The sequence below is a fragment of the Mastomys coucha genome, unplaced genomic scaffold, assembly GCF_008632895.1.
Source record: "Mastomys coucha isolate ucsf_1 unplaced genomic scaffold, UCSF_Mcou_1 pScaffold22, whole genome shotgun sequence".
Lineage (NCBI taxonomy): Eukaryota > Metazoa > Chordata > Mammalia > Rodentia > Muridae > Mastomys > Mastomys coucha.
In genome coordinates, this window is record NW_022196905.1 from 2,111,533 (window position 1) to 2,127,965 (window position 16,433).

Sequence of the window (16,433 nt, forward strand, 5' to 3'; positions counted from 1 at the left end):
AAATCCACCTGCCTCTGCCTCCCAAGTGCTGGGATTAAAGGCGTGCGCCACCACGCCCGGCTTAAGAATGGCTATTTATTCTGAATTTATATAAGCAACCATTTTTACGCAGCAACTATCAACATTGTACAAGTTTGCTAAATTAATATTATGTGGCAGATTTGTAAAAAAATGGGGGCTGGAGAGATGGCTCAACAGAGTCCAGGTTTCCTTTCTAATACTCAGCTGGTGGCTCACAACTATCAGGTAATTTCATGTCTTCTGGCTTTTGCAGGCACCACACATATAGGGCAAAACTCCCATACACACAAAATAGAAGAAAAACTGTGCTTAATTCTCTTCTCTTTCTCCACCCTCTTGCTCCAGATCAAGTCAGCGTGAAGGAAGGAAGGAGAAAAGAATAGCAAAGCAGAGAAACCACAAGGTAAGGAAACCTCCTGTAGCCAAGTAGTAAACGAGTAAGATTTCCCTTTAATAAAAGGTATCCTGGTTTTCAGTATGCAATTGTTTGAGTTCTAGAGTCTTTCTTTTTTTATACGGTTTTATCCAATTATTTTGCTTTTTTATAAGGACTTGATTTAGTATCATGTTCCTTACTCTATCTTTCTAGAAAAATCCTGACTATATAAATATATTTAGACTTTTACAAATCATAGCTAGAATGAATGCCATGAACCTTCTGAGCTCTGTTGGGTATTTAAATATATATGCTTACAAACTAATGTTCCATCCTGCTCATTTATAATTTCATGCTACAGATTCAAAAAACAGTTTTCAATAAACAAAACACATCTGGACATATAAGTTTAAATGATTAATGACAAAGGATGAAATAAATATAGTTTTTCTTAATTACTTGTGATTTTAAATTGTGTGTGGCCAATTCTTTCACATATACCAGGAAGTCTATACTCTAAGATTGCCACTGTGATATGAATATTACATTTTAGGCATGTCTTGATCTAAAGGAAGAAGCAGTGATTAAGTTTGTTGACACTCACCTCACACTGGTTATTTAGCTTGGTAGATGTGATATCTAGCTGCTGATACTGCTCCTTCAGCTTTGAAAATTCAGCTTCTAATCTTGTTTGTTCCAACTTAGAATTATTTAGGACACTTTTCAAATTTTTATGGTCCGTTTGTAAAATCTCAGTCTCTTTTAAAAGCTGACTGTATGTATGATTTAACCTACAATTAGAAATCATTAAGAAATATTTTAATAGTGCTCACGATGTAAAAATTCTTTTAATAACATTGAGACATATTTAGAGAATATAAAATTATTTTTCCAGCCTCTGATCAATAATCAGTTTTTCTACAAAAATCATTTAATTAAAAGGAAAAAGAAAAAAACAACCAATTAAATTATAATTTCATGGTGTGGTGATTTGTGCTTGGCCCAGGGAGTGGCACTATTAGGAGGTGTGGCCTTGTTGGAGTAGGTGTGTCACTGTGGGAGTGGGCTTTGAGACCCTCATTCTAGTCGCCAGGAAGACAGTCTGCTCCTGGCTTCCTTTTGATGACGATGTAGAACTCTTAGCTCCTTCTCCAGCTGCCATGTTCCTGCCTTGATAATGGATTGAATTTCTGAACCTGTAAGCCAGCTCCAATTAAATGTCCTTTATAAGAGTTGCCTTGGTCATGGGATTTCTTCACAGAAATGAAAACTATAACTGAGACACATGGAAATTTCACATTCTAAATTAAATATAAACAAAGCTCAAAGTAAGTGAATCAATCAACCTGGTACTAAGTACTACACCAATGTGCTGGCTAAAACTTGAGAAACATGGGCATCAGCTAAATTATACATATGTAGCTTTTGCAGCTGTTGTAAATTATTATCAAACTATACCTACTTCTCTTTCTTCTCACAATTTACTTTCAAAGTAAGACTTAACTGATTTTCAAGGACAGATATTGACACTTGTTTTTTTAAAGCCAGAGAGAAAATAGGACATGATAGGCCACATGCATTTCCTGTAGCAGGCTACTTTCCCCCCACCCTACTAACTTCAAAATAATTGACTTGTATTAGTTTAGGAGCTGTCATGCCACAGGCTGTTGGCTGGATCTGGCCCATAAAACTGGATGTAATCTGCCAAGCTTATCTTATATTGTTAATATTAGGAGCCCACAAAAGAAACATAATAAACAAAGCAAACTCTTGTCTAGGTGGTCTTTGTTACAATACCTAAAATAGTTCATTCAATTAATTCTTCAAAGAACTCAACTCAACTTAATAAAAATTCTGAGCAATCTAATCTTTTTAAAAATCAAAAGCAGTGAAAAAATGGAACCCCCCCTCACATATCTGGCAAATATACTACAAATAGGTAAAAATTCATGAACAAAAAAACATTATCACTCATGTAGCTACCTAGTATATATTAACAATTATAACAATAAAAAAATTCTCATTGGCTACTTCACAAGAAATGAGTATCAGAGAGAGACAGTACATGAAGTCTTCTAATTTATCACAAATGTTAAAATGAGTTAGTGAGATGGCTGTCAGTAAAGTGAGCCAATCAATGACCTGGTTTTGACTTGAGAGATCTTGCTTCAATAAGTTAGGTGGAAGAGTATTTTGTTTGTTTGTTTGTTTTTTGCTTTTCAGTTTTTTTGTTTGTTTGTTTGCTTGTTTTCCAAGACAGGGTTTCTCTGTATAGCCCTGGCTGTCCTGGAACTCACTATGAAGACCAAGTTGGCCTGTCTGCCTCTGCCTCCCAAGTGCTGGGATTAAAGGCGTGAGCCACCACTGCCCGTCTTAGGAAGAGTATTAAAGTATGATTTTCAATTATCAACCTTGGACCTCCAGATGCACTCCCACATATGCCTCTCACTCATGCAAATATGCATACCACATGCACATACAACATGCACAACACACTCTCCAACATGTACGCACTACAGACAGACAAGACAGACAGACAGACAGACAGACACACACACACACACACACACACACACACACACATAGGAAAATGAAAAAAATGAAGTACAGGCTTGGACATTCAATGTCAACCTCTTACTTCCATGTTCACACACATTTGCACACAAACAAGTAAACACCTATATCCTCACATACACACTCAAACCAAAAACCTCCTAAAAAAAAGTGTTAAAATAAGTTTATTTTTTTAAAGATGTATTTATTATTATATGTAAGTACACTATAGATGTCTTCAGACACCCCAGAAGAGGGCATCAGATCTTATTATGGATTGTTATGAGCCAACATGTGGTTGGATTATTGGAAGAGCAGTCAGTGCTCTTAACTGCTGAGCCATCTCTCCAGCCCAAGTTCTCTATTTCTAAAAATACCATCCTTTAAAACAAAAGTGCCAAATTAATGCAGTGAACAGAAGAGGCCAAGACAACATAGTCTAAGAAGAAACTTTGGTATTATCTGACTAAACAGGCAATTCAGAATTATCAGTCTTCAGATAAGACCATATATGCATGTGTGCATATATGTGTAAAAAGCTCTTGCTTTTTACTTTAGCTTATTCTTGTCGTAGGAGACATACATTAATAAATAAATGCTGGGAAGGAACAGGCCAGAGACAAAGAAAACTCATTCCAAGCCTGGGATGTTATTTTGGTCAAAATGTACTGGATTTTTTTTTTTTTTCATTTTGGCCAAGTTGTTCTTCTGGAGGCTCCATAGAAGTGTACAGTTTGATGCCTGGGAAGCCCAACTGAAGTCAATGAACTATTCTAGCTATTTTTAAAATGCCAGCAATGGTCGGCTACAAGATGAGACCTTTATAGTAAATATCTTCTCCAAAGTTTGATATGTAATAGAGTAACCCTTCCTTTCTATCCTATAACTTGTCACAATATGGTCTTCAAGTGCTCGTACTGTCAATGCAGCATCCCCTTTATAAACCATAGACTATTTTGGCAATGTACTGTGCTTACTGAATTCAACATCCTCAGAACAGAATATCTAGTTATAATAACTTCAGAAAACTAAATTCAAAACTGCAAAGTATCAAGATGAAGATGGCTTTAGTGATTTAGGGCCTTTCACAAAAGAAAAGGGCAAGATAATTAAAAAGTTGAGTTGTGTACATGTGCACCTATACACACAAACATGCATATACTGGGCTGGGAAGATGGCCCAGTCAATGAAATGTCTGCTCCTAAAAAAACAAAATAACATTAAGAGTAATTCCTTGGTAAGTCTAAATTGTGAATGCTATTAAACACACACACACACACACACACACACACAGATAAGGCATGAAAATGAAAATACATGAACATGCATCATTACCTATCATTTTCACCACACAGCTTCTTGTACTCTGCAGCTACCATTTCGTGGTTTTTGCTTTCAAGTAGCATTTTTTCTTGTTCCATTTTGATCATTTTTTCCAAATCTTCCAATTGTCCTTTCTGTTTTAATAACTGATTGTAACTGGGAGAAAGAAAGAATTTGGTGTATGAGTTAGGTATTTGGTGTATAATAGTTCTAACAAAGAAAATATTTTAAAAAAGAAAGAAACGAGTAATTTCTTAACAAACACCAAAAGTAAATTTATATAAATTCTCATAGATGGGTCTAATATATAAAATTTGTTATTCTATCCAAAGAAAATTTGTTTTAAATTAACACAGTAAGATAAAAGTTACCGGTCTTCAAGGTCTTTATGTTCCACTTCAAGATTTTTGTGAGCAGACTTTAGGGTACCATGTTTAGAAATCAGAGATTCATACTCTGAAGCTTGCCGTTCATGAAGAAGTTCCAGCTTTTCATGATCTTTTACCAGAGCATCATAAAGAGATTTCAAGTCTTCTCGCTCTTTCATTATAGATTCATTTTCATTTTCTAAGGAAGACTGCTGGATTAGAAGCTGTGCATTCTGGTTCATAAGTGAAGTACTTTGTGAATTAAGGGTAGAATTTTCAACCTGTAAGAATGTGTCTATTATTAACAGGCTTAGGAAAAAGTTGCCAGAGATGGTGATGTATATCTTTAATCCCAGCATTTAAAAAAAAAGAGACAGGCATATCTCTAGTTCAAATTACTAAGTAAGCTCGTGAGAGTGACTGCAAAAGAGAGTTCGTGTCTGTGGTAGCATGAGTGTGGAAGCCAGAGGACAAGTGCCCGATGTACTTCCATGCTTGTCCTGTATAGACTGCAAGGACTAAATTCCAGTCACCAGGCTTAGCAGCAACAATCCTGGACTGCTGACAGGCATCTTGCTAGACCTTCTTTTTTTTTTTTAATAATGTCTCTTCCTAGCCTAGAACTTACCATTAGGCAAGGCTGGCTAGTAAATGAGCTGCAGGGATTCACTTGTCTGTGCTTCTCAGTGTTGGAATCACAGGCATTTGCCACCATGACTGGCTTCTTTTGTGACCTGACTCAACTCAGATCCTTCTGCTTGGTATTGACTGAGCTAGGTATCTCCCCAATCCATGTGTTGCTCTTTTTAACAAAAAGTTATAATGTTAACTTGAATAATCCCAAAGAATTAAGATTACCTGTTTAACTATTTTTAGACCTGAAAAACTATTTTTGGAAGATCTCTCTGGAGTCTACATTAGCATTTACTTTGCCACTTGGAAAAAAAGAGAACTGTAAAAGAAGGAATCAGTCTCTTCTCTTTTCCATCTGGACTGTTCTGTGTGAACTGCCACTGCCAAGCTGAAGACAAATGCTTTCGATTGCATCAAATGATTTCAGCAAGATCTAAAGGCAAAATTTCTATGTTGTATGCGTTTCTTTCTCTCTCTTTTTTCAAAATTTAATTTTAATTTTTTTCTTTTTATATTCCACTCACTGCCTGCCTCCTGGTCACTCTTTTCCATTACCCATCCCCCAAACCCCCCTTCCCCTTCTCTGAGCGGATGCTCCCCCCTCATCCCCCAGGCATCCCTCCATCCTGGCACTTCAAGTCTCTGCAAGGCTAAGTGCTTCTTCTCCCACTGAGGCAAGACACGGCAGCCCACTAGAAGAACATATCCTATGTAAAGGCAACAGCTTTTGGATAGGCTCCACTCCATTTGTTCAAGACTCACATGAAGACCAAGCATATACACTTCAATAATTAAACTTCTAAGAATGTTTTAAGAATGGAATAAGAAATATTGTGTTACAATTATACTCTAAAACAAGGGGTCAACTTGTTAAAAGAATAGAAAAGATTCAAAACAAAATATAAGATCATCTTCACTTCTACTGGAGTGAATTTAATAATTTATGTAGGCTTTGACATTTAAAAAATGCTCACATTATCTAATGTGGCACAGAAGCAAATGAAAATATTTCAATCTATCTTCCATTATTAAATTATGAGGGACTAAGGATTGTTTACATTCGTAGCCTCCCTTACTGTAACAGCATATAACTAAAGTGTTTGGTACAACCTGAAGTTTGGCATTCTGTGTCTGAAGAGTGGTATTCTGCTCCTGCAACGACACTGTCTGCCTCTGCAGTGCAAGAATCTGAGCTTGCAAATTATTATTTTGTGTTTCAAGTTGCTTTAGTTGAGTTTTCAGTGCTTGCTTCTCTGCTTGCAGCGTAGCATTCTTAAAACAAGAAAAAGATACACTTATTAAAAATAAACATTAAGATATTTTCTTTAACAGATAATGGTATTTAATAAAATGATCTTAAACAATCTTAAAAAAATCTTCCCCCTCAATCACAAAGTTGCAAATATTTAATCCATTATAAAAGACTGCAATACTGCTATAACCTTAAAATACTATTGTGCCTGTGTTCTGTCTGCTTTATAATGTTCTGAAATAAAATACTTTCTTTGCTGAAGGTACAGGTTAGTGGTAGAATGCTTGCCTAGGTTATATCAATTAAAAAGGTGTACCCTTTCAATGTATACATAGGTGAATGGTGATTCTGAGCACAGGGGGAAAATATGTACTTTCAAAACAACATTTGGAAGAGAAGCAAAATTACACAAGTAATTTTAGTCATCTATTACAAAACATAGCTCATAAGAGACCTAACAGATATTACAGCTTTTGTATTTGTCTTTTTGCTTTTGTTTTCATGGTATAAAACTAAGACTCTATTTCATCTATGAAGACTTGAAGTTTATCCAAAAATTTTATCCTTTTCAATTTTTCTAATATATATAGCCATATTTTCATCTACACTAGTCATGGGCATTAAAATGTGAGGCATGAATTTTGCACATTTAAGATTAATTACTTATAAATTATATTTTATAAAATCTAAATTTGTACTAAAAAGCATAACTAAATATTAGAAATAAAATTTCAAAATATAAAATAACTCTAATTGGGCCAACCACTTTCTATGAAGTAATGAGTAACTAGAAAAATGATACAAATAAATCACAATTTTTTGTTGTATCTTTAATAGAAGACAAAGATACCTTTATTTTTATATCATATAAACAATACAACAATGTATAAAACAGAGATTATGATTTGACCCCATAAAAATGAAAGCTGGCTGGGCGTGGTGGCACACGCCTTTAATCCCAGCACTTGGGAGGCAGAGGCAGGCAGATTTCTGCGTTTGAGGTCAGCCTGGTCTATAGAGTGAGTTCCAGGACAGCCAGGGCTACACAGAGAAACCCTGTCTCAAAAAACAAAAAAAAAAAAAAAGAAAAAACAACCCCCCCCCCCAAAAAATCAAAGCTGAGAAAACAAGCTAAAGCATCAGCCATTGGAGACACAAGAGGAGAAAGGGCTGTGAGTTTTAAGTCAGTCTGAGCTATAAGTGGAGAACTTGTCTCAAACAACAACAAAAATAGCAACTAGTAAACACACACAGAAGCTAAGATTGATGATTAGACTCTTCTCTCTTTAAAAATCATTTGTTGAAAGGATGAAAAACATGGAATACTGCTGTGTTGAAACACACACATGCTGTTTTGATACAGGATATCACATAGTCCAGACTTGATCTTGAACTTACCATATAGCCAAGCCACTTCAGATATACTGTAATGGATAAAATTAAATGTCAAGTTGACAGGATCTAGGCAGTCTAGGAGATAAAATACTGGGCATGTCCATGAGGGAGTTCTAGATTGGGTTAACTGATGTGTGTAGTACCATGACATGGACTGGTTGGTGTACAGGCTGAATAAAGATGAGGTGTGCTGGATAACACTAATTCTGTGCTTTCTGACTTGCAGATGCAATAGGAGTAGTGCCTAAGGCTCCTTTGTCACTCTGCCTTAGTAGACTGTATCCTTGAATTGTGAACCTATCTTTCCTTTCCTTATAAGTTGCTTCTGATAGGTATCTTTGTAACTAATAGAGAATATTATTATGAGGAACTGAGACTGTTGTGATAATCTGGCCATGTTGAAAAGTGCTAGGATGACATAAGCAAGGGACAATCTGGTTAGATTTTGGAAGAACAAAGGCAGTGGAAAAATAAGTATGGAGAACTAAATGCCATTTGTATTGTATTGTGGTATACAACCTGGTTATATTCCGCCCATGTAATGGGACATTGAACTTAAAAGTCATGGACTAATTGCTTTGGTGGAGGAAATCTCACAAGATAGCCATCACAGTGTCATGGTTACTGCTTACTGATTTTATTTTGTCTACAATTTGAAAGAAAAATAAGCAGAACAAAGATAGAAAAAAGGAGTTGACAACAAGGAGAGGGTGTAAAGTTACAGATAAGACCAGATCTAAGACAGCAGCCATAATTATTAAGGAGATTGGCACCATTAAAGAGAAGTCTTGTGCTCTTCAGTGGGACATCAAAGGTGACCTGAGTACTAGACTCCACCCAGCAGACTCCGTTTTGGGAAAATTGGTAATGATCTCAAAGGAGAGAGCTTAAACTGTGAAAAACCACCAAAGGGGTTCCCTGGTAAAAAACAACCAAGATAGGAAGTCTTTCTCCCCAGTCAGCCTGGAAAGTCCACAAACACTAAGTATAACCTTATGGGTGACACCTTAAGCTGGCACAAGAACTTGATAGCATGCCCACATGACACTGGTTTTGCAGACATGATGGGTGGGAGTGTTCATTAAGTTTGTGATTGGCTTATAAGAAGGTAAGGAGCAAAGCATACTAAATCTAGATCTGTCTCTTTTATATGATAAACTAGACAAGAAAGTGTAAAATAAAATTATCAAAGGTAAATATAACCAACAGTTCTATATTTTTGAAGAATTTTGTTCCTACTAAAAATTTTACATACTTACATTTCTTTCTACTTCAATTAACCTGTCTTTAACTTTTAGGAGCTCTCTAGTCGCTTCTTGACTTTCTCGTCCCCATTTGTCGTCTTCTCCAGAGATTGGAAGGGCACTCTGTACCATTCTTTCCTCATCTTGTCTCTGTTTGAGAGCTTCATAATTTTTTTTCACCTAAAATTGTTTAAAATATTTTAATGGAATGAAAACAAATCACCTAGATTTCTCTATTTCTCAGTTACTCTGGGTCTGTATTGGTCCAGTGAATATGATACTGTATTTAAAATGGGATAAACATATCAAACAGCTTTTAAAATACTCATTGTTATAATATTTTATAAATTTTAAAGAATATGACAAAAAAAGATATTGTAGGTATTGAAGGGGGTCTCTGGGAGGAGTTGGTGTACAACAGGAAAACAAGAATGTGATTTAATTCTATTTACTTAAAATATGTTTCTAAATGTTAACAAATTCAGATAAATTGAAACCATGTAACTTTTCTCATTATAATGTAATAAAACTTAAAAAAATGGGATAAACGTGTTGATTACCATTAATGTGATCAAAAGCTCTTTGAAATGCAAATTTTGGGGCTGGAGAGAAAGTTCAATATGCTTTGCTGTTGTTTGTAATGAAAATGGACCTAAGCCGGGCATTGGTGGCACAAGCCTTTAATCCCAGGACTTGGGAGGCAGAGGCAGGTGGATTTCTGAGTTTGAGGCCAGCCTGGTCTGCAGAGTGACTTCCAGGACAGCCGGGGCTACACAGAGAAACCCTGTCTCAACCCCCGCCCCCCCAAAAAAGAAAATGGACCTAAGCAGCATTTTTTAAGCAATCTGGACAGATTTTTGGGTTATATGCACATAGAGAAACATTATACCAAATTCCATTCATATGAACAATTAATGCCTATTAATAAAATATGATCAAGATTAAACTATAAAAGATAATAAAGTAACAACAAAGAAGAAAATAGCCCTTAATAAAGATTAACCAGACACTGATAAAATACCTAATATTAACAACTACTTTTAGAGCAACCTTGAACCTATTTAGAAATCCCTATATAAACAGCAAATAAATATTTGGCATATGCTAACATTAGCTTTAAAAGATTCCTAAACTAAAGTTGACAATCTTTAGGAATCTTACTTTCTAAGAATGTATTACCTAGAATTAACTATGTTAATAAAATATGACATTAATTTAGCTCTTGATTCACATTAGTGTAGTTTATAGTGTAATAAGTAATTCAAGGATATATCTTGTACAGGAAGTTTTTAGTTTTTAGTTGATTTTTTTGTTTATTGTTTTGAGACAAGGTCTCATGTAGCCCCAGGCTACCCTTTAACTCCTTGGTCAAGAAAAACCTTTCCGAGGCCTGGTAAGTGTTAAGATTACTCAGTTACCTTAACACTGGGTCTCAAGCTGACTTACAGTAGGTTGCAATAACACCAGAAAAGACTAATACATAAACTTTAACTGTTACTAATATGAAAAATCATCAATGGGAGGAGAGGCCCTTGGCCCTGTGAAGGTTCTGTGCCCCAGTATAGAGGAATGCCAGGGCCAATAAGTGGGAGAGGGTGGGGTGGCAAACAGGGACGGGGGCGGGAGGGGAGGTGGGGAGAGGCAACAGGGGTTTGTTCTTGTTGTTTTCTTGTTGTTTCTTTGTTTTGTTTTGTTTTTCTTTTTTTGGAGGGGAAACTGGAAAAGGAGAAATCATATGACATGTAAATAAAGACAATATCTAATAAAAAAAGAAAACAAAAAGAAAAAAGAAAAACTTGGTCATCTTCTAACATCAAAACTGCCAAATTTAACACTTTTTTGTAATTAGATTTTTTTTTTTTTTAAAGAATTTTAAGATTAAAAAAACAAAGAGTCTGTGTGTGAATATTTTGCCTCATGAGTACCATGTGTGTGCAGTACCTGCCGAGGACAGAAAAGGATCTCTGGAACTGAAATTATGGACAGTTGTGAGTCACCATGTGGATGCTGGGAACTGAATCCAGGGTCTCTGGAAGAGTATTACTAGTGAGTTACAAAATTGTAAAAGAAAAAATGTAAAAAAAGAAAAGCCAAGATGGAAAGTTTGGCCAATGCTCTAATGGTGTTCTGGGATACTCTTATCTTTTCATACAGTCTTTTTTTCTACGCCCACGAAAGCTGTGGTTACATGCAATGTTAAAGAGAATTGACATGAGAGAATGTTAGGTCTGGCATGTACTATTCTGTGTTTGTTTGGCAAGAAGAGTTCAACTGCATTTGATAACAAGACTGGAAAATGACAACCAAAAATTGGAGAGTTGGAAATAAAATTCAAGGCTTCTGATTTATCGTTTCTTCAAGTGTACCTTTAGCTTATATATCATTAATAAAAATCTCCATATACTCACAAGAAATGAATAAAGTTTGAGTCAAAATAAATAGTCACTCCAACAAAGCCATGTAAAATCAATTTAAAATTTAAAATCCATTAAGTTAAGTGACCCCATACCAGGGGCTGGAGAGATGGCTCAGAGGTTGAGAGCACTGTCTGTTCTTCCAGAGGTCCTGAGTTCAATTCCCAGCAACCACATGGTGGCTCACAACCATCTATGAGATCTGGTGTCCTCTTCTGGCCTGCAGGATACATGCAGGCAAAATGCTGTATACATAATAAATAAATAAATCTTTAAGTGACCCCATACCTCTACTTGTCTTTCTACTGGAGGTGGGCTCTGCAAGTTCTTCTGCCCACTGTTGAGCATTTGATCTAAGGTCCCTCCCTTTCAGTTCCGGGCCTCTCTCACCTCCCAGGTCTCTGGTACATTCTGGAGGGTGTTCCCCCACCTCCCAAGGTTGCCAGTTTTCATTCTTTCTGCTGGCCCTCAGGGCTTCACTCCTGTTCCCTAACCCCCAGTGGACAGAAACTGGGGATCCCTGTGGTTGAAATAGGAAAAGGCAGGAAGAAGCTGAGGAGGAAGGCAACCTCATAGGAAGACCAGCAGTCTCCATTAACCTAGACCCTAGAGACCTCTCAGACACAGAGCCACCAACCAGGCAGCATACACTGGTTGATAAGAGGCCCCAGACACATATACAGCAGAGGACTGCCTGGTCTGGCCTCAGTGAGAGAAGATGCACCTAACCCTCAAGAGACTTGAGGTCCCAGGGTGGTGTGAGGACATCCTCTAGGAGACAGGGGCAGGGAGGAATGGGATGAGGAATTGTCAGAGGGGGATAACAACCAGATTGTAACAAAAGATTAAAAAAGAATAAAAATCAGATCAAATCAAATAAAGATACATGCCACCATAAAAAAGTTAGAGTTTAAAGCAATTTAAAATATTATTGTAAATTATACTGTAAATTCAAAATTTTAGTGATTATAAAAGATAATATAATCTTTTAGAATGGAAGTATAGTCTATATATAGTTACTAATGCACTGAATATAAGAGATTTTTGAACTATTTTTTAGAATAATATATATAATATGATAACTTATATATATTATGATAACACATGTAACCATATAACTTATCAATATGATCAGAGTATCTCTAATACTCTGGAAGGACTACTGCTTACAAGACATCGTTTTGCTTTTTTTCACTAAAGTTTAGTTTTGCATGCTCTAAAATTTCATATAAATGAAATTGTACAGTATAATCTTTTTTATGTTTCATTTTTCTGAGCATATTTTTAAGCTTTACTAATATGTTAAATGAATCAGTAATTTTTCTCTTTTCTACTTTTGTACTATCTTTTAGTATATGGATGTACCAAAATTTCCTTATTCAATTACCATCTGAAGGTCACTGCGCTATTTCTAATTTTTAATCAAGTTTTATGTACAGATTTTAATTATAATTAAAACTGTATGTGTAAAGATTTTGTGTACACATGTGTGCACATGGCTTTGGAGACCAGAAGTGCACTCAACTACTCTCTCTCTAAAAACATCAGACATGGAGCTGGAGAAATTAATGGCTCAGTAACTAAGAGTAGCTTGCTGTTCTTTCTGAGGATACAAGCTCATTTCCCATCACCCATGATGAGTCAGTAACAACCACAGGCCTGTAATTCCAGTTCCAGGGGTTTCAACACCCTCTTCTGGTCTCCTCAAGCACCAGGTAAGGCAACCCCCTCTACTGACACCCACACACAAACATAGAGTTGAAGTTAAAAAGTGATTTAAAAATCAGACAACATGATTAAGTTGGTTTCATTCCAGGGATGTGTGGATAGCTTGAAATATACAAGTCAAACAAATAAATCAAATAATGCAACACACAAACACACTCTGAGACACAACTCACTGCATTCCCTCATTAGATTCAGAAGGTTTCCAGTAAAATTTAACATGTCATGATAAGAGCCCTGAAGAAACCAGAATACGAACACATACCTCAACATAACATATGCTATGTGCAACAAACCTATAACCAACATTCTCCTATCCAGGGAGAAACTGACCCCGTTCCTTCTAGCCTTAGAATGGAGCGAGTCTGTCTTCCCCACTGTTACACATCTAGACCTGATGTTTTACTACAACATTAAGGCAAGGTAAAGCAATAGAAAAGAACAAACAGAAAAACAAGTCAAACTATTTGTATCTTTGATAATATGATCCTAACTGGAAAAGACCTTAGAGGTTCCATCAAACATGCTTAAATATGACTGAAACTTTTACTGAAGTAGCTAGATATAAAATCATGATCCAAAAATCAGTAGTTTTTCTGTATACTAGTGATGAACATTCTGAAAAACAAGGAAAACATTCCCATTTATAATAGCTCAAAGAAAAAGAGAGGACAAAATCTAAGCAGGTAAAGACCTTTATAAAGAAACTTTTACAGAGCTTTTGGAATGGGGACAGCAGAGGGGTAAGATGTAGCTGCTAGAGTTTCTTGCTATCATGGCGGATCCACAAGGATTCACCACAGGTGGGATTGGATTTTAATAAGGCTTACAAGACTAGGTTTTAGTTGTTGTGCCCAGAGATTGACTTACCACTGTTTCTGAAAACAAACAAACAAACAAAAACAAAACAAAACAAAACCCAGAAACCTTTACAGAAGAGACGAGGATTCTAATAGATGGAAAGACCTCCCATACTCACAGATTATCAAAATTAATATTCTGAAAATGGCTATACCAAAAATTTTGTAATCACCTAACTAGTTTATTTACTAATCTAATTTGAATTATGTTTGGGATTACACTGAATTAACAGATTCATTTGTGGTCTGCTTATTTATTCTAGTACTAGGAATTGAATCTAGGCTTTGTGTATGCTGGACAAGTGCTGAACTACTGAATTATGCCCAAACCTGAGATCTGTCATATTAACAATATAAAATGTTTCAGGTATTCATTTTCATTTAATAAGTTAGACATTCTATTTCATTAATGCAGTTCTTTAAAGTACTTTATGGTATTTTACAGTATTATAAGTGGTATTTTTCTTTTAAACTGATTTTTCATTGTTAATATATACAAATATGTTTTGAGTTTTATGTACTGATCTGTAACCTAATGCACTTGTTAAAACATACTTTATAAAGTTTTCCACAAATTCTTTAGAATTCCCATCCAAAACAATCATGTCAGAAGTTTATAAAATTTCATATTTTCCATTCTGTATTTCTGGGGCTGAAGAAATGGCTCTGTGGTTAAGAGCACTTAGGCATGCGCCACCACTACCCGGCTATAAAAACAAAATTTAAAAAAAGAAATCAGAATTTTCTCCCCTTTATTCTCATATGTGAAGACCAACAATACAATGTATAACAGAAATAGAGATCTGCTTTGCTTCTGAAAGTAAATACTCTTTTACCATTAAGGATGATGTTCATTGTAGGTCATCTATAAACATTTTATTTAATAAAGTTCTTTTTGTATGTGAGATTTATATGAAATCCTTTCTAATTGTGGATAGGTGACTCCATGTGACTGTATCAATATTGACATAATTTGAAGCTATTGTCAGAACATTTAATCTTCCTTTATCATGAAGCTAGAATGATTTTATAATTTTTAGCTGATGTCACTGCTATAAAACTATTTAATAGCAATCTTTTGATTAGTGTTACAATAATACATTGCCTTTCATCAAACTTCCTTGTAGGTGGTATTTCCATTGAATATAGTCGTCTCTACTTTAGAATGAGACGTTTAATCTTTTTTTACTAAATATAATTATGTACATGATTTGGTTTAAAATGTACCTTTTACTACGTATTATTTGTCTAATCTGTCCTCTGTTCTCTGTTTTTCTGCTTTCCTTTAGATGGTTTAAATTCTCTTTTATACTTCTATGTCATAGCTTAGCCTTTATATTATTCATCTTTAACTTTCAGAATCTATTTTCAAGTTATATGCCTCTTTGAATATACAGTATTCAAAGAGTACAGTTCCATTTGAATTAAAGTATAAAGGAGTAAGCAAGTTTATAGCAGTTATGCAAAGTGGCTGAAGTTAAAGACAATGAGGAAATTTGATATCTCTGATAATTAGATTTAAACCACACAAACTAACCCATGATCAAACCTGCTAATTTTCTGGCTGAATAGCTTCATGAAGATATTACTATCACTCACATTGTCTAACAGTATAAAATTCAGGACACAAAGGTGATTAATAACTACTTAAACTAACTATGCAGAACTCTCAACCAGTGTATGTTCCATGAAAATAAAGATGCTGTAGGTACGTGGCAAACAAAAAGTCTTCTCTTTCTGCAGAAGAAACTCAAATTTGATTAACTCTTTATATAGTCTAGAAGTATAGTAAAATTAGAATTGTATATTATTATGCAATAATGCTTATGGAGCAAAAAAGACCGATAATTAGAAGACTATATGTGGAATAGAAAACTAAGTACCTAATAGAAAGCAGAATCACTGGATTTCTCTACAGGTAGCAGCTCTTATAATCAGTATGCACACTTTGGAAAATTTAAATTTATGTCTTTGATGTTATATGACTTAATGACTGCTATGAAGCATCAAGTCTCAAAACCACGGCAGCTCTCTTCTACTCCAATGTGAATCTGACATTTTCCTTGAACTATAACCTGGTAAGAATATAAGTCTCATAGACTAGTGAGATGGCTCGGTAGTTCAAAGTGTTTGCTGCCAAGCAGGATGACCTGAGTTTGATCCCCAGGACCAATATGTAGAAAAGAAAGACCTCAGGCCGGGCGTGGTGGCGCATGTCTTTAATCCTAGCACTTGGGAGGCAGAGGCGGGCGGATTTCTGAGTTCGAGG

General features: G+C 35.5%; 1 protein-coding gene across 5 annotated transcripts in view; it reads right to left on the bottom strand.

Annotated features, from left to right (window-relative positions):
* Ccdc88a (coiled-coil domain containing 88A) overlaps positions 1-16,433 on the bottom strand; it is a 127,919-nt gene that overhangs the window by 22,871 nt on the left and 88,615 nt on the right. For all 5 annotated transcript variants that reach the window (XM_031341618.1, XM_031341620.1, XM_031341619.1 and 2 more), the window contains exons 18-22: positions 9,181-9,345; positions 6,385-6,546; positions 4,645-4,922; positions 4,286-4,429; positions 1,002-1,188 (exon numbers count right to left, since the gene is read on the bottom strand). In XM_031341618.1, coding sequence (XP_031197478.1) covers positions 1,002-1,188; positions 4,286-4,429; positions 4,645-4,922; positions 6,385-6,546; positions 9,181-9,345 — 936 coding nt within the window. The remainder of the gene's footprint in view (positions 1-1,001; positions 1,189-4,285; positions 4,430-4,644; positions 4,923-6,384; positions 6,547-9,180; positions 9,346-16,433) is intronic.